General features: G+C 35.2%; 3 protein-coding genes across 13 annotated transcripts in view; all 3 read left to right on the plus strand.

Annotated features, from left to right (window-relative positions):
- Window positions 1-19,215, plus strand: part of Grip (Glutamate receptor interacting protein) — a 121,662-nt gene extending 102,447 nt beyond the window's left edge. For 7 of the 8 annotated variants that reach the window (XM_081984989.1, XM_081984995.1, XM_081984994.1 and 4 more), the window contains 11 exons: window positions 2,136-2,316; window positions 11,214-11,440; window positions 12,013-12,145; window positions 12,832-12,960; window positions 15,713-15,792; window positions 17,831-17,989; window positions 18,045-18,167; window positions 18,217-18,415; window positions 18,466-18,703; window positions 18,761-18,886; window positions 18,992-19,215. In XM_081984989.1, the coding sequence (XP_081841115.1) occupies window positions 2,136-2,316; window positions 11,214-11,440; window positions 12,013-12,145; window positions 12,832-12,960; window positions 15,713-15,792; window positions 17,831-17,989; window positions 18,045-18,167; window positions 18,217-18,415; window positions 18,466-18,703; window positions 18,761-18,886; window positions 18,992-19,057 (1,661 nt within the window). In that variant the 3' untranslated portion in view covers window positions 19,058-19,215. The remainder of the gene's footprint in view (window positions 1-2,135; window positions 2,317-11,213; window positions 11,441-12,012; window positions 12,146-12,831; window positions 12,961-15,712; window positions 15,793-17,830; window positions 17,990-18,044; window positions 18,168-18,216; window positions 18,416-18,465; window positions 18,704-18,760; window positions 18,887-18,991) is intronic. The other variant, XM_081984990.1, reaches the window with a different exon arrangement.
- Window positions 19,216-20,031: 816 nt separating this feature from the next.
- On the plus strand, window positions 20,032-24,335 carry LOC145732626 (uncharacterized). Of its 4 annotated transcripts, none has more exons than XM_081985015.1 (4): window positions 20,032-21,255; window positions 21,327-21,574; window positions 21,629-22,141; window positions 22,194-22,362. In XM_081985015.1, exons 1-4 carry the CDS (start codon window positions 20,160-20,162, stop codon window positions 22,218-22,220), a joined length of 1,884 nt encoding a protein of 627 aa, XP_081841141.1. In that variant the 5' UTR covers window positions 20,032-20,159; the 3' UTR covers window positions 22,221-22,362. The 4 variants fall into 4 exon arrangements, with proteins under 4 accessions (XP_081841141.1, XP_081841143.1, XP_081841142.1 ...); XM_081985017.1 differs by lacking the exons at window positions 21,629-22,141; window positions 22,194-22,362 and adding exons at window positions 23,260-23,393; window positions 23,450-23,531 and having other exon boundaries at window positions 20,055-21,255; window positions 21,327-21,448; XM_081985016.1 differs by lacking the exons at window positions 21,629-22,141; window positions 22,194-22,362 and adding exons at window positions 23,260-23,664; window positions 23,933-24,019 and having other exon boundaries at window positions 20,057-21,255; window positions 21,327-21,448.
- Window positions 24,336-24,900: 565 nt separating this feature from the next.
- Ddx56 (putative ATP-dependent RNA helicase DDX56) lies at window positions 24,901-26,836 on the plus strand. Its single transcript, XM_081985028.1, has one exon. It carries the CDS (start codon window positions 25,114-25,116, stop codon window positions 26,788-26,790), a length of 1,677 nt encoding a protein of 558 aa, XP_081841154.1. The 5' UTR covers window positions 24,901-25,113; the 3' UTR covers window positions 26,791-26,836.
- The last annotated feature ends 207 nt before the right edge of the window (window positions 26,837-27,043 follow it).

Raw genomic sequence — 27,043 nt, forward strand, 5'->3', positions numbered from 1 at the left:
GGCGCTATTGCGTGGAAAATTCTAAATGCATGTCGTTGCTAATGTGTATTATGTTCATTATTTTGACAGTTACTGAGTTGAAGACTTCAGACCACTGTGCAGTACTTTAAGGGCCGATTACACCGACATATTTAAGGACACCTTAAACTAGGTTTTAATTTTACTATGACATTTTACACATGATCTGTGACAGTCAAATTACTACTTAGTCTAGGTGTCCTTTTTTTGGAAAAACACCTACTATTATCAAAAATCTCTCTGTTAAATTTCAAGGGATAACTAATATGTTTTCACCACCTTGTATATTATAAAAATGCCTAACAACATACTCTACTAGTATTTAATAGTAAAAACAGATTAACCTAAACTGAAAGCTAAATTCGACAATTTCCAAGTTAGTAGTGTTATAACTCGGTTATTTTGACAATTCTAGGGTAATTTAATTTAATCCAGAAAAATCTCCATTTGACCACCATGTAGAGTGGATACAAGATGTCCCAGAAATAATTATACTAAATACGTACTATAGTCAGAATTTAAATTAAATTTAATCTGTAGATAACAAATTAAAGGCAAAAAACATTGAAAGTCGGTATAATCCATCATTTGATGAAAAGGACCGTTAAGCGGGCCTGAAAGACTGATACTCCCACTTTGGCGAACGTTATTACCAAAATCATCCTGAAAGGATTAGCGGAACAAAGCTATCCATAATTAAGCTACTAAAATCGTTAACTGAAGCCGAAACTATACACGAGAGCACCGGGACCACCTGATAATGGCCAATTTTATACGGCAGCTATTTATTTTGTCCATAATATATTCGGTATTAAAGCTGCAAGGCATTTATCCATTTAACGGCGCGAATCAGACATGCTCCACAACGAAATTGGCCATTTCGCACTTTTATTACTTATTACTGGGGCTTGTTGGTATGAAAAGAGCGTCATTTCGCCTACCTCGTACACACTGCTGTTTAAGTGGTTTAGATACAATGAATACAATAAGTCAACGAGCTCAGTTCCACAAGCTGTAAAAATAACACTAAATGTAGGAAAACCATTGAGATTCTGCTTCCATTTTGTATTTTATTGGTGGTGATATTATATTATCTGAACTTTGGTTTTAAATAACTCAATCAGTCAGTAGTCCTCAATTTTTGGGTATAAGGGTCAAAATAATACAATTTAGCACAACTTCCTTAGATGAAAAGTTAACGGAAACAGAAATACTGGTGGTCAAAGAAATTTTGTTTAATGCACTTTCTCAAATAACTCGCCATCCACTTTTTGATCCACCACACAGTTTTTTCCTAGAATAAGGTTTCTAAGGGTGCCAAATTTGATAATCTTCTCAGTTTTAAGCTGGTGTGGGTGGTATAACTGACAGTCAACAACAGTTATGAAACGGTTTGTCGAACACGTCACCAAACAAAAGTCTGTCGTGCCGTGGAACTTCAGGTAATCCAGGTTAGCCCCAGGTGGTCAGGGAAAGGAATAGTGACTTTGCTTTAAAATCGCTCTAACTTTTTTCTGGTAAATCGAAATGACAACTGACATCCGAGTATCTGTTATCCAATATTTTCTGAACGGAAAAGGTACACTTAGTTGGTATTCCTAAGATCAACCGTTTTCGAGATATTCGCAATTAAACTATTTGGTGCCATACATGATTGCAATTTGTCATCTTCTTGGAAGATGGAAATTTAGCTCATTTCTCATTGCAAGTGAAAAATAACTTAGTCAAAATTATTCAGAATCGTTGAATTGGTCGGGGAAGCTATGATGATGATGATGACATGAATTTGAAGCTGTTGAGTCACTTTGGAACAATAATAGGCAGTTATTTTAACCAAAATTTTCTCATAAATCGAGTCCAATATCTTAATTGCAAATATCTGGAGAACCGGTGATTTTACGGATACTAACTAGGTATACCTTTTTTGGATACGGATATTCGGGTTCCGGTTGTCACTTGGCTATACCAGAAAAAGACCTGTTGAAAATCAAGTTTATTATCTTCAAAAACCCACGAATATCTAATTTTGGTAAAGCCCATCAACATAAGAAAATCAGTATAAATAAATGTGCATTATTCATAATTTTCAAAATTAAACAACATATAATTGTTTGTAGGTAGTAATTTATGCGGTTGTCCAGGATCTGGAGGAGTTTCCCATCCAGAAACTTTATCGGTCACCTTAACTGCGGATCGAGGAATCGGTTACGGGATTGCGGTTTCAGTGGGAGACCCCACAGAAAATCGATCCGCCGAGGTGTTGATAACAAGAATCATCCCTAATTCGCCTGCATACCGGTAAGTATTCTCAATTAATTTCAATATTTCCTTTTTTTGCTACACTGGTAAACAGAAATGGCAAACGACCAAGACAAACTTTAGTCCCAATTTGAATTCAAAAGAATGTTTATTACAGACAGGGTCTTATTCATTCACCGAGACCGGGAATGCCTTATTTTGATGCATTCAATTTATGTCGACAGAAAAATCCAAATTAAATTTCAAAAGCACCGTTTACCCGAAACGTCGAGTCTTACTTTAAATTACATAGAGAATAGGATGCCTATTTAATTGCAATTTGTTGTCATTTTGATTACATTCACATTGAGATTTATATTTTACTCTCAAATTAGATGGCTGTTAAACGAGAAACGAAAACAGTCAAAGTTTAAACAGCCAGAAAATAGTGGGCTATTTAAAAGCTTACATGACATTGATCTTTGACTCAGTGCAATATTGTGATTGGTTAAGAAAAAGCCAATTACAAAGTATACCCACTGTGTTGAAGTTTTCCCCATCCTGTTAAAAGCTAGTTTCTTCTCGAAATTGACTTCTCTTCCAAAATCAGACTAGTTCATCCAGTTTGTAGTAACAGTAATCGTAACAAATCAAGCTGGAATGTAAATTACTCTGTGTGATTTTGACATAGTCTGAATTCAAACCAAACGAAGCATTTTAAGAATAACTAAAGCAGAAAAGGAACCAAACAGTTCTGTTTACGCCCGAATCAAACCTATTTGACTTCACCTCCCTATGCCGTTTCATTGCCACTCCAATAAACCAGACACATACGTGGAATATAAAACAAACTTTCCAACTGAAACTTATGTTCGTCTCATCACTGTCGAACTTTAAACACGTACCAGCTAGCTGAAGGCAGTTTTCCAATAAGTAATCCCGTAATGCCCTTGCTACCACGTATATAACCCGTTTTGGTGTGTCTGGATATTATATAGGAAATCCTCTTTATATTATAAAATTGGATATATCCGAGATATAACAACACTGTACACGAAGGAGCAGTTTAGGTATTTTTCTCTAGAATTTCCACAATAATTTGTATTACATCAACACTTATAAACCTTTCCCATATCAGACATAAGTTGGGAATAATTCCTCCCCAGTAAACTATAACAATATCGTTGGGCATAAATTGTACACTCTACGGGATAGTATTGTTGTTGTACACGGTTAGTTGAATGTTTGAATTTATATTTCGCTAGAGCGTAATTTTGACTGGTAATTTTTGAGTTTGTCTCCATGGTCCTATATGTGGAAAAGCCAACAGGCTTAGGGTCTGTTTAATAATATTAGTCGCAGGGAAATTTGATTATTATTCGAGCTACCCTGATTGATTGTTTAAGCCACTTTAAACCGATCATCACTATTCCATCGCGTGAAGTAATTACGGAATTGTAATTGTATGGTAAACTTTTGTTTACTATAGTGGATATCATACAAAATTTGGATGACGTCATAAATGCAAGGTAAATCACGATTCTCTGGTAACGTCATTTGTCACTTCCATTAAAAATACTGCAACAGTGTTGCCAATGCGAATTTTTTATTTAGTTTTTTTTACCCTTTTATTTGGGTCATCCTCAGGACTAAATAATAAGTTGTTCACATACAATAACAACTGGTCCTGCTGAATGATGAAAATTTTAAATTATTTTGTCTTAAACCACACAACACACAACAAAAACTTGAAAAAAACGTGCAAACTTTCATACGGCCACTAAAAACAATTTGTAAAATCATATTTACAAAGACAGAAACGAAAGTGTTGAAATGCACTGCAATTTGGTTCAATAATTGTATTTTTCAGTTTTTTTACTGCTACTATAATAATTTTAAGTAAGTCTGGAGAAATTTGCAAACATTGCAAGAAGAATTCCAACATTGTCTCTAAAAAACCTTGCAAGAACATTTGTCAAACTGCCAAAAGTTGTTTTAAAATTGCCAGAAGCTTCTGAAGATATGGAATACTTTGCAAGAAATATTGTAAAATTGCCAAATATCTCTCAAAGCTTGTAAGAATGTTTTTACACAATTGCCAGGGCTTTCAAAAAGTATTTAAAAACAGTCTCTAGAAATTTGCAAACATTGGTTGGTCAGAAAATGAATATTTAATGTTTCTTTTTCAGTGTTGTAAAAGTCATAGGAAGAGAACACTTTTCACAAAAAATCCGATGGAAAACTAGTAAAAAAAAGGACTGGCAACGCTGCAAATAACCTGAAATTCTCTCTACGACAAATAAAGTCAAGTTTTTAATTTTTTCAAGACTAAAAACTACAAAAAAAATTGAAATGACGGTGAGAGTTTTGATAATTGACTTCTAGACTCAGAATTTAAATTGTCCAAGTAAATTTTCGGGGGTAATATCCCTAGTGCATTTAATTTTTCCGGAAAAATTCGGAAAAACGAGTATTCCAATTTTTCCACAGGAAAAATTAGATGCACGAGGGATATTTGGTAAGATTATTTCCTGAGTTAAATAAACATTTTATTTTAATTAAAACAATAAGAACAATAATTATTAATAAGAACAATAACTTTCAAGCTAGAAAGGGTAACACTATTCTTTATGTTGCTGTGAGGAGTGTGAAATTTTTTCGAACAGCTAAGTTGACAGTTGATAAGTGATTTTTCCACTTAAAATTTACATTTGTTATACTAATTCTTGATAGCGATTGGTCAAAATTGATAGGAAGGAAATAATCAATTTAAAAATCCTCGAATTTAAGTCAAGACACTTGAAATATTGTTTGAAAGAGTTTTTAAGTCTGGAGACTTGAAACTAGTCTGAAAACCATGAAAACTCTTTAGGAATTCTTTAAAAACTGCCACAAACTTCTAGAAATTTGCAAACATTGCAAGAAGGTGTCTAACACTTTCAGAAGCCTCTAAAAAGCCTTAAACCTTGCAATCAAGTTTTTCAAACTGCCAGAAGCCTATTAAAGGTCGTACACCTTGCAGGAATTACTTTAGACTTGCCAGAGGGTTCTGAAAATGTGGAACAGTTCTGCAAGAAACACTGCAAAATTGCCAAAAGTTTCTAAAAGGTTTGTACACCTTGTAAGAATGTTTTAACAACTGACAGAAACCTTCAAAAGGGTTGAATACCTTGCTGGAATTAATTAAAAATTGCCAGAAGCCTCTAGAAATTCGTAAACATTGCAAGAATGTTTATAACAATGCTAGATGCCTATAAAAAGCCTTACAATAACGTTTTCAAACTCTCAGAAGTGTCTTAAAGATCGTACACTTTTCAAGAACTGCTTTAGACTTGCCAGAGGCTTTGAAAATGTGAAAAACTTCTGGAAGAAACTGTGAAATTGCCAAAATTTCCTGAAAGGTTTGTACACCTTGTAAGAACGTTTTTACAATTAACAGGACCCTGCAAAAAGATCGTACACTTTGCAGGAATTCTTTAAAAACTGCCACAAGCCTCTAGAAATTTTGAAATATTGCAAGCAGGTTTCTAACACTCCCAGAAGCTTCTAAAAAACTTTAAACCTTCCTGACCAAACTGCTTTAGACTTGCCAGAGGCTTTAAAAATGTGAAAAACCAAAGCAAGAAACACTGCAAAGTTGCCAAAAGTTTCTGAAAGGTTTGTACACCTTGTAAGAATGTTTTTACAATTGGCAGAAATCTTCAAAAGGGTCTTACACCTTACTGGGATTGTTTAAAAATTTCCAGAAGCCTCTAGAAATTGGCAAACCTTTCAAGAAGGTTTCTACCATTGTCAGAAGTCTTTAAAAAGCCTTTGAACTTTGCCTAATAAGTAAGAAAGTAAGTAAGTTTTAACTGGATAATTTTGCTTAATTTTTTAATATAGGCAAGTGTGGGACTACCCACACACAGTACAGTACTCAAAAAAGTAGAACATTACATCAAAATTACAAGTTCAACGAGCAGCCATTGTTGTTACAACCATTCATTTCACGTATTTTGTATGTGAAAATAAATGAAAAATTTAAAAAAGAGCAAATTTTAAGATCATTTGATAAGCCACTCTTCTCTCGTTTTAACGCATAATAAGAATTTACATAATAAAAAAGACAAAAGAAAAAACTAAACATGGGAGTTTTAACTTTTCTATAGTGTTTTATACCTAATTCAATTGAGGACAAAAGTGTTTTTCCAGCGACAAACCTAAAACAGGAACAAATCCCGTAGAGGGAGAGCTCATAAGTTTTAAAGGAATTTAGATCGGACTGAAAAGAGGAACGACAACATTTTATTGCCCGTTTTTCAAGCGCTTTAAAGTTACGTGTTTTGTATCGAAACTGCCCATTTAAACTGTTCCGTAGGACCGTATTTTCATCGATATAGGTACAAATAAGAATTTCCGGGATTTTATAGACGGGGAACAATACAAATGTTTAATGACCGGCTCTCAAATAGAAAAAACTGAAATCGAATAAAACTGTATTTTCGGCGTTTTCGGTTGTATTGTCATGAATGTTGGAAAACAATAAGCCGAAATTTTTCATTGTGTTCCAGCGCCAAAAATTAACCGATTTTTGGTTAGTGAAAACCACACACTATCATTTCATTGAATCTATAGAGCGCATATTAAATCGGTCAATTAGTACCCCCATAAGGCACAAAGGCTTTATTGCAATATTCAAGCAACTGTTAATGATTACCTGGACCCATTACCAGCATTCATGATTACAGTTTATTAAATCCTCTCTGGAGAGATCAAGCTTTTATGTCCAGAGCAAACAAATACCAACTTGCCCTGACAGTCAAAATACAACTTTATCCTAATTAATCTAAAACGCTAATTTAATAATCCAACAAAGTGGCTGCATACACGCTAAAAGTTATCGAGTTTACAGACTGGGAAACTACATACAAACTATTACATTACGGAACAGTTAGAATCTCATTATGCGTCAGGCAAGACTTTGATTCCCCGTTTTCAGTAACCAGAAGCAACCTCGACTAATTGGAGAGGAAAGTTTGTAATTACGTGATTAAAATTCGATGTTTTGACTCTTCCGCATATACGGTAAAGTCTAGGTTTATCCACGCGCCTGTTAGGAAGAAGAGCCGGATTCTATATCCGGCCAACTTCGTTCACTTTAATTTTAATACAATCCCCTGTCGTAATCCGCCCGACTTCTTGGCTCCGAAATAAGCGAAAGACCAACCTGGATCTTCTCGAGTTTAAGTTTTAATACGTTTGTTGGAATCGGGTTAAACTAGAAATTACTAATTATTAAATTTCAAATCTGCTTGACTTTGTAAGTTGGTTTTATCAGAACATAAGGGGTGACTAAAGTTTTCGGAGAAGGGATTAGTCTAACCTAAGTGATAATAATAAAAACTTTATGAAACAAACATCAAAACTGTGTTGTTGTCGTTGAATTATTTTTAAATCAACGGTTTGAAATGTTAGAGGAAAACAACACTGTTGGCCTTCAAGATCTCCTGACTTGACATGCTTGGATTATGATTTATCAAGTTTTATTAAAAATATATATAGTCATCAGATCACTGTCACTGTATTTTAAGGTTAAATTACTGGCTACCCAACAAATTTGAAGTCCGTAATTCCCAGATATCAAAAATTCTACTTGAAATTGTGTTTCATGGCATTGTAACTCACATTCTTTCATTTTTGATGGTAATGGTCACCGTTTCAGTACAGTAAGGCTTGTTTATGGAAAAAATACAGTACGTATCTGGATTTTATGGTTAATTTACTGACTATCCAACAAATTTCAGTGCCATAACCCCCAAATTTCGAAAATACTGATTGAAATGGCGTTTAATTGCATTTCTGACTTTCCTTCATTTTCAAAAGAATTTATCACAGTTTGAGTTAAGTAATAGTTGTTTATGGAAAAAATGCTGTACGTCCCTGGATTTTATGGTCAATTTACTGGCTACACAGCAAATTTCAGGGCAGTAACACCCAGATTTCGAAAATATTAACTGAAATGGCGTTTCATTTCCATTTAACTGACAATCCTTCCTTTGTGATCTATTTATCACAGTTAGAGTGAAGTAAAGATTGTTTATAAAAACCCTGCAACACGTTACTGTATTTTAAAGTTAATTTACTTGCTACACAGCAAATTTTAAGACCGTAATTCCCAGATTTTAAAAATTCTGCTTGAAATTGTGTTTCATTTCATTCTAACTCACATTCTTGCATTTTTGATGGTAATGATCACTGTTTCAGTACAGTAAGGCTTGTTTATGGAAAAAATACAGTACGTATCTGGATTTTATGGTTAATTTACTGACTATCCAACAAATTTCAGTGCCATAACCCCCAAATTTCGAAAATACTGATTGAAATGGCGTTTAATTGCATTTCTGACTTTCCTTCATTTTCAAAAGAATTTATCACAGTTTGAGTTAAGTAATAGTTGTTTATGGAAAAAATGCTGTACGTCCCTGGATTTTATGGTCAATTTACTGGCTACACAGCAAATTTCAGGGCAGTAACACCCAGATTTCGAAAATATTAACTGAAATGGCGTTTCATTTCCATTTAACTGACAATCCTTCCTTTGTGATCTATTTATCACAGTTAGAGTGAAGTAAAGATTGTTTATAAAAACCCTGCAACACGTTACTGTATTTTAAAGTTAATTTACTTGCTACACAGCAAATTTTAAGACCGTAATTCCCAGATTTTAAAAATTCTGCTTGAAATTGTGTTTCATTTCATTCTAACTCACATTCTTGCATTTTTGATGGTAATGATCACTGTTTCAGTACAGTAAGGCTTGTTTATGGAAAAAATACAGTACGTATCTGGATTTTATGGTTAATTTACTGACTATCCAACAAATTTCAGTGCCATAACCCCCAAATTTCGAAAATACTGATTGAAATTGTGTTTCATTGCATTTCCGACTTTCCTCCATTTTCGAAAGAATTTATCACAGTTTGAGTTAAGTAACAGTTGTTTATGAAAAAAATGCTGTACGTCCATGGATTTTGTGGTCAATTTACTGATTACACAGTAAATTTCAGTGCCGTAACCCCAAAATTTCGAAAATACTGATTGAAATGGCGTTTCATTGCATTTCTGACTTTCCTCCATTTTCAAAAGAATTTATCACAGTTTGAGTTAAGTAATAGTTGCTTATGAAAAAAATGCTGTACGTCCCTGGCTTTTATGGTCAATTTACTGGCTACACAGCAAATTTCAGGGCAGTAACACCCAGATTTCGAAAATATTAACTGAAATGGCGTTTCATTTCCATTTAACTGACAATCCTTCCTTTGTGATCTATTTATCACAGTTAAGGTGAAGTAAAGATTGTTTATAAAAACAATGCAACACGTCACTGTATTTTAAGGTTAATTTACTTGCTACACAGCAAATTTTAAGACCGTAATTCCCAGATTTTAAAAATTCTGCTTGAAATTGTGTTTCATTTCATTCTAACTCACATTCTTGCATTTTTGATGGTAATGATCACCGTTTCAGTACAGTAAGGATTGTTTATGGAAAAAATACAGTACGTATCTGGATTTTATGGTCAATTTACTGACTATCCAACAAATTTCAGTGCCATAACCCCCAAATTTCGAAAATACTGATTGAAATGGCGTTTAATTGCATTTCTGACTTTCCTTCATTTTCAAAAGAATTTATCACAGTTTGAGTTAAGTAATAGTTGTTTATGGAAAAAATGCTGTACGTCCCTGGATTTTATGGTCAATTTACTGGCTACACAGCAAATTTCAGGGCAGTATCACCATTTAACTAACAATCCTTCTATTTATCACTGTTAGAGTGAAGTAAAGATTGTTTATAAAAACCCTGCAACACGTTACTGTATTTTAAAGTTAATTTACTTGCTACACAGCAAATTTTAAGACCGTAATTCCCAGATTTCAAAAATTCTGCTTGAAATTGTGTTTCATTTCATTCTAACTCACATTCTTGCATTTTTGATGGTAATGATTACCGTTTCAGTACATTAAGGCTTGTTTATGGAAAAAATACAGTACATATCTGGATTTTATGGTCAATTTACTGGCTATCCAACAAATTTCAGGGCAGTAACCCCCAGATTTCAAAAATACTGACTGAAATTGTGTTTTAATGCATTTTAACTGCCACTTCTGCCATTTTTGTTGGTGATATAAAAGAAATACTGTCCGCATTCATAAGAACACATCAATTAGCAATCGCTAGACAATTTTCTTCTAAATACACTGAAATAAATCGATTACTAATCAAAAAAGCATTACTAAGGCCCAGTTGTACAATCGCAGTTCAAAGACCAGTTCAGTTGAACTGCAACTGGTAATTGAACTTTCTCGTAAGAAATGTATTGCTGTCAAAGTGACATTTCTGACTTAAACGAGGTACAAAAGTTAAACCACTAATATACAACTGGGCCTTAAACGTTATTTTGCTTCTCGCATTTAAAATCCGATTTTTTGGTTGCTAATCGACTTGTTCTTATGAATGTGGCCACCTCCATGTCTCTGGGTTTTAAGGTCAATTTACTAGTTACACAGCAAATTTTAGTGCCCTAAATCCCAGATATCAAAAATACTGACTAAAATGGCGTTTCATTGCATTTCTGCTTTTTATGACCAATCACAAACTACCCACTTTGTTGAGATTTACGTAAATGTTGCACAAACGTGAGTTTTTGTCTCTTTTGCTGCATTTATTAACACCTAAAAAGTAATGTTTCCAGCAAGTTTCTGTTTCTCATCTAAAAATTAAGGAAACCCTAGTAGAGTGTTACCTAATGATAACTCTGTTCAAACGGCCATAAATCAAAATTGTTGATTAACCAGCCTTATGTTCAATCAATCATGTTTATCACACTTGTCATTGGATAGGCAACTTAATCATAACGTATCCGAATATGGCTTTGTAACAAACTATTTTAGATTTTACTGATATTTTTGCAGGTGCAGTTGCCTCCAAGTTGGAGACAGAATAGTTTCGGTGAACCACCAATCAAACCTCACCCTCCAAGAGATCACGTCCATATTGGAAATGGGGGCGGACTCGACGGGGGGCAGAACCATCACTTTAACAACGGAATTTGATGTTGCTGGTACCATCGTTCCTTCTAGTGGAGTTTTTACGGTCCGAATGGCTCGACGAGGTCCTAATTTAGGTATCACCATAACAGGTAATAGGACGAACAGAAGTGCAGAAAATAGGATTTTGGTAAAGTGCAAAATACTAGTCTAAATGTTTTCTCATAGAAGATAAAAATACAAATGTAACTGTGATTATGGTAAATTGAACATTTTTGAAACACAAATACCAACTGAATTGAATATCAATGAATTAATTGCTTTAAAGGAATCCAAATCGTATAAAACCCACAAAACTTGGGATATTCTTAATTCAACAACTCGTGTATACAAAGACGTTTTATTCATCTTGAACCCTCGACATAATAAGTTTCTTTGGAGGGAGAAAGAGAAACGGGCGATAATGAGGCTCGAATGGGCCTCAAGTAGTCACTTTCTATAACCCTACCCTCCTGTTAAGGGATACTTAATCACGAAACCTCGATGGTTGGCAGATTTGTCGCTGCTTTCAGCTGTTTTATACGCGTTTACTATGCATTTTTCGAGTGGCCGTCAAAACTGTCGACTTTTTCGCCTCTCTCAGCACGAATTTCGTCTTTGTGACAGTACATTTAGTTTTCGACTGGTTTCAGCTAATTGTCCGTGGTAAAACGTTTCATTTCAGCTTCAAAACACCAACCTGAAGAGCCTTTTTTGATCTCGGAGATACGAAGAGGATCTATAGCTCATCGCACTGGCACTTTACATGCTGGTGATCGTTTGCTTGCCATTGATGGACGACCACTAGATCATCTTAGGTAAGAATTCACTTTTTTTGTAACTTTCCTAAACCAACTGTATAAATATTGAATTCATAAAGGGTGTAAACAATTTCGTAAATATAGCATACAGATAACTGGACAGAAAATCAAATCATCGCTTACATGTATTGGAACTCACGTATTATTTTCGCCGATTCAACAAAACAGTTTAATCACAATATCGTTCAGTAAATAGACATTTAAAGTACGTGTGCGTGTCGTCAAAACTGGCAAACTCATTAAAACTTAGTTGTCTTTAGGAATTCCTTTTTGAACTCGCAAATTTGCGAAGAAAATAAACCTCTAAAACTTAAACATCAAGTTGAAAGCTTTCTAGTTTTATTAAAATGCCGTTTCTTGTATCTCTTCAAATGTGTATTTGAAAAATAAGTAAATTTTACTAATAAGCAAAAATATATCGTTGTTCACCCGACAGACCCGAACCTCACGATACCTGACGCCAAACACAACTTTGACAGAACACTACCAAGACATACATTAACTCTAGATATAAGTACTGTATTATTGAAATTGTACATACATATAGATAGCTTATAAATAGTGTATATTATTAATCTCTAAATGATGTTATTACTATGGGCAGAAAGGCCACTAGGGCCGATAGCCTTTTCTTTTGGAGAATAAAGATTGTATATATATATATATATATATCGTTGTTGCAGCCTCGAGTCCGCATTCGACCTCTTCCAAACCTCAGGCAACGATATTGTGACTTTAAAAGTGGAGAAAACCGAAACTGAAAATTCCAACTTGTTTTTGGATAGCGTGGTGTACACCGTAGAACTTCACCGGTAAGTCAGATTCGTGACAAAATATACTTAAATTAAAAAGAAGAAACTTCTTAAGTTGGTTACTGATAAACGAACAACCAAAATAAATGGCTAAAATTCGAGGGGTAAACCGCTGGGGCATTATGGTGTACAAACTTTAGGAATTAAACTAATAATAAAATTGGGAACGACTAAATTATATTAAAAGAAAAAAATTGATAAAATAATTTCTACCATTCAAATTTAAACGTAAATAAAGTTTGGTAATTTCACTTAATTCCGTTGGAATAAAATGAATGAAATTTTAAAAATGTTACCGTACCCCTAACCCATCAACTTTGAGACCCTCTAGCGGCCAAACCGTCTAACTTATCCATACAAATTGGGAGACTGTTAGAAAGCTCATTTCATTGGCTCTCCATTGACGTATAAAACTCTAGCAAAAATAGTGCAATTAAACGGGTTTTTGAATATTAAACAAAAGGATACACCAAAAGAATTGGTCAAAGTTGACGCCCTCTAGTGGCTAAACGGTACCACTAACCAACCGACTTTTCTACGTCAATACAAAGCTCATTTCATTGGCTGTCCATCGTCATATAAAAGTATATACAAAGTGTTACAAATTCGCATGTTACTTACGAGTGCCCCAGAAACACTTTTTGACTGGTTAGGGCTAATTTGACCCTGGAAAATTAAGAAAACACGGTTACATCAGCTACTAGGTCTACTACGATGTAATGCATAGAAATTTCTTGAAAAACCGATTTTGCCAATGACAATTTTCGTAAGGGACAAATTTGCCTGAAACACCACCACTATTCCAATGGGTTTTGCGTTATGTTGGCCACTTAGAGCAAGCGAAAATCGACTTTAATCATTTTATTTCTACAGTTTTGCTACGGCTCTAAATTTGACACTCACTGTGCTAGGTTTAAGCCAAATATCAGGGCCGTACCTGACCGATTTAAAAAAAAATCCCTCAAAGAAGTTATAGGCAAGAATAAACTATTATTTTTGGAAAGCCCATTATATTTTCTATCCATTGACATATAAAAGTCTATGCAAAGTGTTGCAAATAAACGAGTTGTTTCACAGTTTTGACGGAATTTGACAGCTACTACTTTAACCTTCAATAACTCGATTATTTTGACAGTTATAGGGTGGTTCAAAGTATCAGTTTAAAAAATATTTTTTTAAATAAGTGACCTAATACAAACTTACCTTAATTTTGAACAGAGAATCAGACAAAGTTATAAGAATAAGGAGTGTTAAATTTGGAAAACGTCTTTTTTAGAACTGACGGGTTGAGCTCTTTTTTTGACCATCCTGTATAATATATTTTATCGTTTTGCTTCACCCACTCTTAGAACAAACCTTGAATAACACGACAAAACACAAAAACGAAGAAAAAAACGTTCCCTGATATGTAAAAATTAAAATTATTGTTCTGGAGACTGAAAATATGAAATTTCACATAGAACGGTAAATATCTCAGAAACAGATAAAGAAAAGTGTATGACATTAATGAATTTGACGTAGAATCCAAAAATGCAATAATATACAAGGTGTCCCATTTAAGTAGCAGTTAATATCTACTTCCGGTTAAATCGTTGCACCCATATTTTTCTTATTTTTACTTTTGTTTTATTTAAAAAAGGTTTTTTTAGATTCTCCAGTCGTGGTAATTCAGGAAATTAGTGGGTATTGTTAGGTTAGGTTAGTTATTGGGAGTTATTAGGAATTACTGGGCATTACAAGGAATTAGTGGACATTATTGGCATATTAGGAATTAGTGTACAAAATTGTACTCAGCGGTTTACCCCTAAAATTACTCATATTTTACATCAAATTAAGATTTCTCTATTTACAGAAAATTTTTGGTAATCATTTCTTTTATTTTCTTTTCTCAAAAAAAAAAAAATGTCTGATTCATTCCTATAGAATCATCTGCATAAAGCAGAGTTTTCAAAAACACAATATTCACTGCTTTTACTGGTTTTTTTACAGTCTCTATTGAATCTCCTAGTTTAAATTACCATTTGTGATACTTAAAATCCCAACTCTGTAAGCTAGTAACTAGTGGATGTTTACATCTAAACCATTCCCATTCTAAAACTCATTGTAAGGGGCATTAATAAAGCGAAACTGAAACTCGCTTTTAGACTGGAAGGAGGAGCATTATCTTGATTTCTCAGCCGACATACAATCGAGATACTAATGACCCAGAACGTAACAGCCACTCCAAACGATCCAGATTCGCTCTGGAGTTGTCCGGTTACAACATAAATTATATTCAGCTCTAACGTTGTGGGTGTGTTTATATTGTTCGGTCTGCAAACACCGTTCGCATTACGTTTTGATGGGGATGGCGAACTTGAATTTCAATACAAACAGAGCGTTATGGACCACTAATCAGCTTTAATAAATTGTGCTGGGGAGAGATTTAATCCAGATTTAATATACTGAGCAAGAGAAATATCACCCTGTGTAGTAAACGAAATATGAAAGATGGAAACATCTACAAGTACACTCAAGCTACGGTCAAACAGCTCCTAAAAGATCAAAATGTCATATAGACAGTAAATACAAAGATACAATTTTCGGATGAATTTAGCTGGAAAAACTGAATCTAAACTTTCCACATAAAAGAGACACTACAAAAATAGAGCCATATTAGGAGCAATATGAAATGTACTGAATCAACTTAAGCGTTACTGCTGTTATTGTGTCAGATAACAAACTTGGCATCTAATTGGTTTTCAACTTTCAGATACGGTGGCCCATTGGGAATTACAATTTCCGGTAGCGAGGATAGCGCCGATCCAATTATTTTATCTCGGCTAACTGAAGGTGAGTCTGTATAGGTTATTTCGTGGTTAACTAAGCTTTAGTTTAACCTGTTTAATTGTAGATATTTTCCATCGATGTGACCAAAAAGACACAACGTAAATATTTTTTAATTCTGATATAGTGAACTATACCTCCAAGATTGAATAATAATTAGACTATACTATTAAAAACCAAGCATTTTATCCAATGTGGTAACAAAGCATACGTTTGTAATCTATGAAGACTGTACCTTGGTGGAATAGACTATATGAAAACTGATTGACAAACTGTAGATTAGAAAACTTAAAGTTTTAGAATTTTACGATAGGAGGAACGGACTATACTAACAGCAGTCAGATTGAAGCAAAAACAAACCGTGAAGTTTCAGGAATACACTAAACTTCTGGTTCTTTGGAGGCCCTACTTACAGCTTTTCCCCTTTGACATTTTCTCGAATTTAATCAAATTATAATGATATTCCAGGTTTAAAGTTCATTTTGGAATGAATTTTGAAGCTTTGGCAACATAGCAAAGTAAGCATGTCCACTCCAAATTGTGTCATAGCTCGTAAGCCGATTGAAATTAAGCAAGACTTGTATATTCTTATCTTAACAGTTTAAGATTTATCACTGGGTATGACAGAAGTCAAAACAGTAAAACATTTGACACCTGTCAAACTTTACAATATGTAATACAGCAGAAAAAATTTAATCTCATAGGATTCTCAAGAGGCCATAAGCATGGATGGGATAAGTATTGCTGTGTACTGATTTACAGGACTATACAAATTATCGTGCAAATGGTCCAAACCGCATATTATTAAAATCAAGCCCATATTATTTACCCCCAGGTTATTGTATAGGAAATTTAATTAGGATTCCAAAAATTTGCTTAAAACAGTAATTTTCTTACTCCAAATGGGTTTTACAGGCGATTTTGTCCCTGACTGTTCTTACAAACTGTATTTTTGGGAGTTCCGACTTTGACACCGCTTTTCTCACTGACTAACAAATTTTGTATTGCTTTTTTCCAGGTTATTGGATAGAAAATTTACTGAGAATTCCAAAAATGTGCTTAAAACAGTCATTTTCTTACTCCAAGTGGGTTTTACAGGCTTTTTTATCACTTACTGTCCTTCTGGCAGTTCAAATTTTGATAACGCTTTTCTCTCTGTCTGTACCAAATTTTGTACTGTTTTTTCAGGTTATTGGATAGGAAATTTACTGAAGACTCCAGAAATATGCCTAAAACAGTAATTTTCTTACTCTAAGTGGGTCACGTGACTGCCTAGCTAAATTACCCTCAAAAACCAAATTTGCCTAGCAACCAAATTAGCAAGAATTAAAGTTTAACACAGTTTTCGAAACGAGACGTGTTTTTGAAATTTATGACAGTTATTTTCGATGTAGAATCGATGATTAAAACTTTTCGAAATTATTACAAAATCATATCAAATAAAATTTGTTTTTCTTATATAAATTACTGATTTTTTTATCTACCTTTATCTAGTGTTTTTTGACCGATTATTCTACCGCTATTTTGACTTTGAAAACGTTTTAATATTAATTTTCTTCGAAAATCGTTCAAATTTTGTAAAAAAACGCATAGCTTAGCAAAATAAAGTCAAAATATACAATTTTACAATTAAATTGACTTTTTAATGTCACACAAGAGCTGCAAAGTGTTAATAAGTATTCGTTCATCACTGAATTTATATTTAGTTTAATAACCTTAAAAAAGTTGTCTAAATAGTGTTCAACCTTTCAATTCTCCCAAAATCCTGTCTAGATAGTGTTTACTTGGCATTTTTAATTACTTTCATCTGTAAAATAGTTTCGAAAACTGCTAAAAAATAGCTATGGCAGTACTTAGAAACAAAAATTTGGTTATAACACAGGAAAAACGAAACGTTGGATTAGAAAACTGACCATGCCACTTTGGAGAACCTTTAAAAGTTACTATAAAAGTGCAATTCAGTTACAAAAAAAAAATCAAAAAATCCTTACTATTTTCAAAATATTGTATACATGGATAGACTAATTAACAATTTGTTTTAAAGGGGGTTTGGCTGAAAAAACTGGAGCTCTTCACGTAGGCGACAGAATCCTAGCAATCAACGGTGAAAGCTTAGAACAACGCCCCCTATCGGAAGCTATACGGTTACTGCAAACTTCTGGGGATCGAGTCCAACTCAAAATTGCGAGAAACATCAAAAACGGTTCGAACTTTCATTACAACACTGATAACCAAGTAATCCATGCAATTTCCCACAGATCCCCCAGGTCTGGATGAGCCTAGATGCAGTTACTCAAGTCCAGGACTAATGAGCGTGGACAGTGCCATCCACAGCTGGGATAGCAGTAATCCGGGAGATGCCCAAAACGAAAATAATTACGGTACTAAAACCATATTTTCCTATTGTTTGTTATAAATTGGATTATACAGAATTTAAGGACATTGAAAGTGTTCTAAGTGAACCATTGAGCTATCAAGAACATCAATTCACGGATCACCAGGAGAAAGACCTGACTTTGACCAAGAATAGGAAGCGCAACTCTGAACTTCAGTACTACTCAGATACTGAGGAGATGTTTTGCCCCAGTCCTTTGCCATTACCCAACTACAATTTTGGAAACACCATGGTGTAAGTATTACCAATTTAACCGTTTAATTGTACGTTAACCTATTATTCAGTCACAGCCACTACAACCATCACGGTACCATGGAACGTCTAACAACCTCTTGCAGTAATGAGAATATTTTAGACAAGGAAGTCTACCATGTGACACTTTATAAGGACTCAATCTACGATGATTATGGGTTCAGTGTTAGTGATGGACTTTACGTTAAAGGAGTCTACATTAATCGGATCAGAAAAGGAGGACCTGCTGATATAGTAGGCCTGCTGAGACCCTACGATAGAATAATTCAAGTAAAATCAGTTTAAAAAATTACAGTTTGGCTGGAGTTACATTAACTTCTTTTATAGGTTAACGACACCAAAACCACAGACTTTGATTGTTGCCTCACAGTTCCCTTGATTGCGTCTGCAGGAGATAGATTAGAACTAGTCGTAACTAGGAACCCAAATTTGTTACCTAACTCATTAGAAAAGGTACTTAAGCCTTATAAACCTTTAACTTTTACTGTACTATAAATCAATTTTGTTATAACGTTAAGTTTTCAAACTGTTTATTTAGAACAAGTTTTAAATTTTCAGGATATGCACAGTTTAACGAAGATGTCGTTTTCATCGAGCCACAGCACTATAACAAAGACTTTATAGATGTTTTATTGTCTATATACGTTAAATTAAAATAATTCCAAGATTATAACGAAATAAAATATTTATTTTTATCTCTTATTAGTTGAGACATTATATCACTGTTTACAGTTTAGTATTACTAAAACGAATTCTGTTAAATAAATACAGTTTGATATTAACCATTGTTTTTGTGTATGATCCTAAAACTTTATCAATCAGGAAGCACTGAAGAATGCTGAGAGAGAGTGTTTTAAGACTATTTCCACAAAAATATATTATTATCTTTTTGACTAACATCAGTTTTATGAAAAAGCCCCAAAAACTTCAGAATGTAGGGATATCCCAGAATTACTCAACTTCAATTAATATTTCATTTTGATAATTTGAAATTAAATTTAAATATTTACAAAGGTGTTCTAACAACTAACAACTGTCACCGTGTTCATTATTTTTCAATTTTGGAAAAAAAATACGACTGCTATGACTGTTATATTTTTTAAATAACACTTATTACCGAGGTTCCTTTGCAAAAGCTGGTTCAAATACCCCGTTGAACTGGTTCTTAAAAAAATGAAATTTGGGTGTTAAAGGGATGAAAAAAGGAAACAGCACCAACTTCTCGTGTTTCGAATAAATTTACTTTTCAAAAGTTAAGACAAAAATATTATTGAGGACACACGGACTATGATGCATGCTTATTTTTGCTTAAAAAATCACAAAAGATGTTTGATTTTCAGACATATTACCAGTTGCGCGGATTGCCAATAACCGGCAACCAGGAATACAAGGAGGAGTGCGTTCCGAGTTTAAATACCAATTTTTGGAGAAACACTTGAAGGCATCAACATGATAGAATACATGTATTGTAACACAATTATAGTTATATTCAGCGCTTCGTCCTCTAGATCACTTTACACTTACACTGTAGTACCGCTTTTAGGTGCTAGGTGGAGCCACTAATTTCAGAGAAATAAAAAAGAAAACTGCTATCTTTACCCATTCCATCATTGTTCCATCCTCTGTCAAACGTAACCATTACGCTTTTTAGTGCATATGGTGTAGCATCGTAAAATCTTATCTTTCGATTTTAGGTTTTTTCTTTTAGATTTTTTAGTTTTTTGGGATGGGTAAGTACGATAAGGAGCTTCAACGCTTACAGGAAAAATTGGATCGGTTACGGCGTCGTTCTGACCGCCGTAGTCGAGGGAAAAGTAAGGTTCCGAGTGGTGATGCTCGTCGCTGCAATCTTGCTCATGCACAAGATGGCCGTTCTCCCTCTAGTCCTTCTTCATCTCGCCGGAGAAAGTCCAAGGAGGGTGATCGATATGAGAGACATGGTTCAGCCTCCATCCGGCAATCCCGGCATTTAAGCAGCAGTCCGCCTAGTCGGAATAATTCGAGACAAAAAATGTCTTTTACTACCAGGCGTGTCCGCAGTCCATGTGGTTCGGCGTCAGGTGATCGTCCGCAACCCATTTATAGTGACTCGGCTCGTTCCTGTAAAACTCAAGGTCAAGATTTTGATACCAGTGACCAAAGCCACAGTGGGTCTGTTATTTCTCTCTTAACCAGCCCAGAAAGAAGTTTTTTATCTGGTTTGCCTACTGAAGATAATTTGAGCAATTCCGGACATAATCCTGCTTTATCTTCCGACAGAGGGGAGCAACAAAATGCTCTTCCTGACCACTTGTTGGAATTGTTAGGGGACAACCCTCAAGTTAAAAATAACAATAGTTTTGTAGTGAATCCTGAGTTAGAAACTCGCTGGTCTTATATTTTGACCAATGGTGCCAAAGAGGAGCTTGTAAGTAAATATCAGCTGCTAAATCCAATTCCTGATAATCTCCCTTTGGCTAATGCGCCCCTCTTGAACCCAGAGGTGTCAGTTACTGTGTCACGAGATACTTTAACTCGGGACAAATTTAAGGCTGATTTCCAGCATGACCTGGCTTTTGCCCTGTCTGCCATAGGCAGATTAACTACCTGTGCTCTTGCTAATGATCAAGATTTAACTAATAAGGCTGTTACTTTGTGCAGTCAAGCGGGGGTTATTTTAGCTAACCTACATTATAAGATTTCTAAACAAAGGAGATATTTGGCAGCCAGGACGTTTAATAAATCCATTTCCCACCTGGCTACCACCACTAAAATCGATCAATTTTTGTTTGGTTCCGATTTTGGCGAAAAAATTAAGGCACTGAAGAGTGCAGAAAGATCAGGTCAGGATTTAGCTCGTTCCCGTGTAGGCGTCTCAAAGCCTTTAAACTCTTATCGCCCGTCGTTTCCTCAGCGAAGGGAAAACCGACATCAACCTGGGCAATCTTCGCAGAACAATCTACATCAGACTCAAAAGAGGAGGGGGCAACAGAAACAGCGACCTCAACGCAATTACTACAGGAAGTAACTTTTCCAGTAAGTATTCTGCCTGCAGGGAGTTTACAATACTTTATATCAAATTGGGAGCTACTTGGTTCCCCACAGTATATTTGTGATTGGATTATGGGCCTTAAAATACCTTTTGCTAGGACACCTTATCAGGTTGGTTTTCCTAGATTATCTAATTGGTCTCCAACTGAGCAAATTTACCTTCAGCAGGAGATTTTGCAGTTGTTATCTAAAGGGGTTATTCAAAAGGCAAAATCTAATAAAAAACAGTTTTTATCTTCATATTTTTTGGTGGATAAACCTGACGGGGGTAAAAGGTTCATATTAAACTTAAAAAAATTGAATGCCTTTATTGATGCTCCCCACTTTAAAATGGAGGATTCACGAACCGCCATGAAATTGATTTGTCAAGGAAACTTGCTAACCAAAATAGACTTGAAAGATGCATACTTTTCTATACCAGTCCATCCCTCATTCAGAAGGTTCTTGAGGTTTAAATTTAACAACTGTGTTTATGAATTCAAGGTATTACCCTTTGGTCTGTCTATAGCACCTTATATTTTTACCAAACTGCTAAAACCTTTTTTGTCGTATTTGAGAGCACAAGGTATTCTGTGTGTTTGTTATATTGATGACCTTTTACTAATTCATACTAATATGGAAGTGGCTAAACAAAATACTGACTTTGTGGTGACTGGCCTTCAACACTTGGGATTCACTGTAAACAGTAGTAAGAGCTGTTGTGTTCCATCAACACGTTGTAAGTTTCTAGGTTTTTTATTTGATAGTCAAGAAATGAGAGTTGAGTTACCTATGGAGAAAAAGCTAAAAATTGTACAAAGTGTGACCATTCTGTTGAGTAAGAAAATGTTTACTATTCAGATCTTTGCCCAATTAGTCGGCCTTCTGGTTTCTGCTTGCCCAGCAGTCAAATACGGTAAGTTGTATACAAAATCTCTTGAGCGAGAGAAGTTTTTGGCCTTACGAAAAAACAACCAGAATTATCAGGCAAAAATGAGTCTGTCTCAAGCAGTTATCAAGGATTTACAATGGTGGAAGGTTTCAATATCCTCCGCTTATAAAGAAATGAATTGTACATCTTTTTCCATTGAAATCTATACTGATGCAAGCTCGACTGGCTGGGGGGCAGTTTCTGGCGTTCGTAATACTTTTGGGTTCTGGTCCGATCACGATAAAAAGAAACACATCAATTTTCTAGAGCTTAAGGCAGCCTTTTTGGGACTTAGACATTTTATGGGAAATGATTGTTCCAAGAATATCTTGCTTCGTATAGATAACACAACTGCAATTTCTTATATCAATCGGATGGGCGGCATTCAACATGTTAGTTTGTTTCAAATTACTAAAAGAATTTGGAAATTTTGTGAAAAAAGAGATCTGTGGTTATTTGCAGCTTACGTTCAGTCTAAAGAAAATAAGGCTGATAAGAACTCAAGGATGTTATCCTTAGATTGCGAATGGGAGTTGAATGATTATGCCTTCTTAGAAATTGCCAATAAACTTGGTCAGCCTGATATAGATCTTTTTGCCACAAATTACAACACAAAGTGTCATAAATACGTTTCCTGGTTGGAGGATGAGGCTGCTGAAGCTATTGACTCCTTCACTATATCCTGGACAAACTTACATTTCTATGCATTTCCTCCTTTTTCTCTTCTTACGAAAGTTTTAAATAAGATTATTCAGGATGGTGCTGAGGGAATTGTTGTAGCTCCCAAGTGGCCATCTCAACCCTGGTTTCCCTTATTTATTAAGCTATCTAAGGGAGCCGTGATTGAGTTTAAACCAGATCCTATTCTATTAATTTCACCTTCTAGGAGCAGTCATCCTTTATGCAACAAGCTTACCCTGGTGGCAGCAAAATTGTCTGGGAAGCTTTCAAACTGAAAGGCATTCCGGAAGAAGCAATTGGAACATATATGCAATCTTTGTCATCAAATAGCCTCAAGCAGTATGAAAGTGCCTTCAAGCAGTGGTGGCAATACTGTAGCGAACATGGAATTTCAGTATTTTCTGCCAGCACTTCTGAACTACTACAGTTTTTCCAGAAGATGTTAGATACTACCAGTTGGTCTTATGGTACTCTCAATTCATACAGGGCCGCAATGGCGTTAATTCTGCCAGAGGAAATTGGGAAAAACTTTCAGCTTCGCAGATTTTTCAGAGGCGTTTCAAAATGTCGACCCTCTCGTCCCAAGTATAATTTTACTTGGGATCCAAAGGTAGTGTTGGATTTTTTAGAGATGTCTTATCCTAATGAAGGTCTCGATTTGTTGACCTTGGGCAAGAAACTAATTATGCTTCTGACCTTAACAACTGGTCACAGGCTTCAGACTTTATCTTTAATTAAAGTAGATAGAATTATATTGGGCCATGGGGGCATTCAAATCCTAATAGATGACCCCATTAAAACGACGAGACCATCCTCGTTAGAGCCCATACTACAAATTCCATTTTTTCCCGAAAATCCAAAACTGTGTGTTGCTTCAGTTTTACTGGAATATGTCGAAAGGACGGCGTCATTAAGGCCAGTTAATGCAGAGTACCTGTTCGTGTCCAGCAAACCACCACACAAAACTTTATCGAAGCAAACGTTAGCGCGATGGATTAAAAGTACGTTGGCTGAAGCGGGTATTGACACTTCCGTCTTTGGTCCACATTCTACAAGGCACGCTTCAACTTCCAAAGCTTTTCGGAATGGAATATCTGTGGACCTTATTAGGAAGACGGCCGGTTGGTCCAAAGAGTCCAGCTGTTTTGCCCGTTTTTATAATAGACCGTTAGTATCGTCATTTGACTTTGCTAGGTCAGTATTACTCTAATATGTGATAATAGGTGATATAAGGACGTGTTCTTTGTTTAATTTGGTATTAAATGTTTCGTTCAGTAGAAATATGGAACTGTATCTGAATTTTGTGCCTATTGTTTGCAGTGTTTGCTGCGATATTGTAGTCTCTAAATGTCTACAGTGTAAGTGTAAAGTGATCTAGAGGACGAAGCGCTGAATATAATTGAACGATTAAACGAACTTCCACGTGAAGTTCAATCGTAATTATATGAAGCGCTTCGTCCGAATAGATCACTCCCTCCCTTTGTTTTTCTTTTAATTCTTCCATTTATGATTCTCCCCAACCCCTCTATATCGCAGCATTTATCTTTGAAAAGGTAATGGTTACGTTTGACAGAGGATGGAACAATGATGGAATGGGTAAAGATAGCAGTTTTCTTTTTTATTTCTCTGAAATTAGTGGCTCCACCTAGCACCTAAAAGCGGTACTACAGTGTAAGTGTAAAGTGATCTATTCGGACGAAGCGCTTCATATAATTACGATTGAACTTCACGTGGAAGTTCGTTTAATCGTTCAATTTTCTATTAGCAAGTTTAAAGCAAAAATAAGTTTATTTATATCTCTGCCACTGCCAGACGCCAGTTTTACACTAAACCTTACAGTGATAATAAACGAACACTGTCAACTGCAAACCCTAACCTCCAAAATGTAAACATTTAACATAACCTCAATTAATCTGCATGGAAGAGTGTTGTGTGTTTACTACTTTTACTAGTTTTTCCAAGTGTTCAACACATTTTCAATAACCTTTAATACTATTTTTATACAATTCAGTCGTTAAAATCACACACCAGGCAGAGCTCTCAACCAGCACTAACAATAATGGAAGATGAAGAAGAAAAGTCCCTACCATTTCACAGCATGGAACTAGACGACCGTATTTTAAAAGCTATCGAAAAACTAGGATGGGCAATGCCCACCCTCATTCAAGAGAAAGCCATTCCTTTCCTTTTAGAAGGTAAAGATGTCCTAGTTAGGGCTAGAACAGGTTCAGGCAAGACTGCAGCATTTGCCATTCCTATGGTGCAGAAAATCCTAAATCTAAAGCAAATAGCCACCCAACAAGATACTAAGGCTCTTATACTAGCTCCCAGTCAAGAATTATGCCAGCAGATTTACCGGGTGATTAAAAATTTGACCATAAAGTGCTCGAGAGAAGTGAAATGTATTGACATTGCCCCACAGGAGGATTTAAACATACAGAAACCTTTGCTGATGGAGAAACCTGATATTATTGTTGCAACACCAGCTCGGTGCTTACAACATATTGAAGCTGGTAATCTTAACCTGAAGAAATCCATAGAAATGGTGGTAATTGATGAGGCTGATTTAGTGTTTTCTTTTGGGTATGAAGATGAAATTAAGAAGCTTTTAACCTTTTTACCAAACATTTACCAGTCAGCTTTGGTGTCTGCAACACTTAGTGAAGATGTGAAAAGTCTAAAAAAAATTGTATTGCATAACCCAGTCACTTTATCACTAGAGGAGCCTGAATTACCCCCATCAAGTCAAATTACCCACTACCACATCAGAGCTGAAGAAATAGACAAAGCTACAATTTTATATTCTTTACTGAAACTGCATTTAATTCGTGGTAAAACTATAGTGTTTGTGCAAAGTGTTGACAAGTGCTACAAAATCAAACTCTTTCTTGAACAGTTTGCACTAAGGACTTGTGTATTAAACTCTGAGCTTCCAGCTGCAGTTAGATGTCACTCAGTAAATCAATTCAATCAGGGAGTGTATGATATTATAGTAGCTTCTGATGAGAAAGCTTTAGAGCAGCCTGACCCTGATCAACCTTCAAAACCCACTCAAAAAGGAGGAAAATTTAAAAGGCACAAGGATGGGCAGAGCAGTGTCTCACGCGGTATAGACTTTCAATGTGTGGCCAATGTAATCAACTTTGATTTTCCCTTAGATGTACCTTCTTACATTCATAGGGCTGGAAGAACTGCCAGAGGTAACAACCAAGGAAGTGTACTATCTTTTGTGAGTATACGCGAAAATCCTTTACTGGAAGAAGTGGAAAACTACCTAAAACAAGGCCAAGATAATGTATCAGTCTTCAAGTCATACCAGTTTAATTTAGAGGAAGTGGAAGCTTTCAGATATCGCGCCAAAGATGCTTGGCGCGCAGTCACCAAAATCGCGGTTAGAGAAGCCAGACTGAAGGAAATTAAACAGGAAATCTTCAACTGTCAAAAACTGAAAACCTACTTTGAAGATAACCCCTCAGATTTGCAAGTTTTACGACACGATAAAGCCTTGCATACAGTGCGAGTGCAACAACATTTAAGTGACGTGCCTGAATATATTGTCCCCCCAACTCTGAAAGGTTTGGCAGGATTGAACAAGAAAGGGAAGCGGAAAAGGGATTATAGCCAATCGTCGGACACGGCAACAAAGTTTAAGGCGCGCAAAAGCAATCCACTGATTAGCATGGAGTTTGAGGGTTTCAAGAAGAAAAATAAAGTCACCAAACGTGGAAAACGGTAGTTCTGTACAATGTTTGTCCAAATATACACAATAATGGTTTATTAAATTAATTTGTTTCATTTTCTCAACTTTTCCAACTAGAGTTTCAATAAGCAGATAGTTGGGATACAGACCTTTTTACTGAAAATATAATTTATTTAATTACAGACATTAAATAATAGTATACATAAAACAATATTTTGACAGAATAGGTACATATACAGAGTAGTTTTTTTTAAATAAGCAGACAATAAAACTATAGCACCAAAAAATA

Source organism: Ips typographus, linkage group LG8 (genome assembly GCF_016097725.1).
Source record: "Ips typographus isolate SLU linkage group LG8, UJ_Ityp_2.0, whole genome shotgun sequence".
Lineage (NCBI taxonomy): Eukaryota > Metazoa > Arthropoda > Insecta > Coleoptera > Curculionidae > Ips > Ips typographus.

What these genes read in the sequence shown, in the direction of transcription:
- Ddx56 (XM_081985028.1), top strand. Translation starts at nt 25,114, where the DNA reads ATGGAAGATGAAGAAGAAAAGTCCCTACCATTTCACAGCATGGAACTA.
- LOC145732626 (XM_081985014.1), top strand. Translation starts at nt 20,160, where the DNA reads ATGGGTAAGTACGATAAGGAGCTTCAACGCTTACAGGAAAAATTGGAT. An exon ending in GAAGAGTGCAGAAAGATCAG is followed by an intron (nt 21,256 to 21,326) that starts GTCAGGATTTAG and finishes TCGTTTCCTCAG; the next exon opens with CGAAGGGAAAACCGACATCA. An exon ending in TACAGGAAGTAACTTTTCCA is followed by an intron (nt 21,449 to 23,259) that starts GTAAGTATTCTG and finishes TTCACCTTCTAG; the next exon opens with GAGCAGTCATCCTTTATGCA.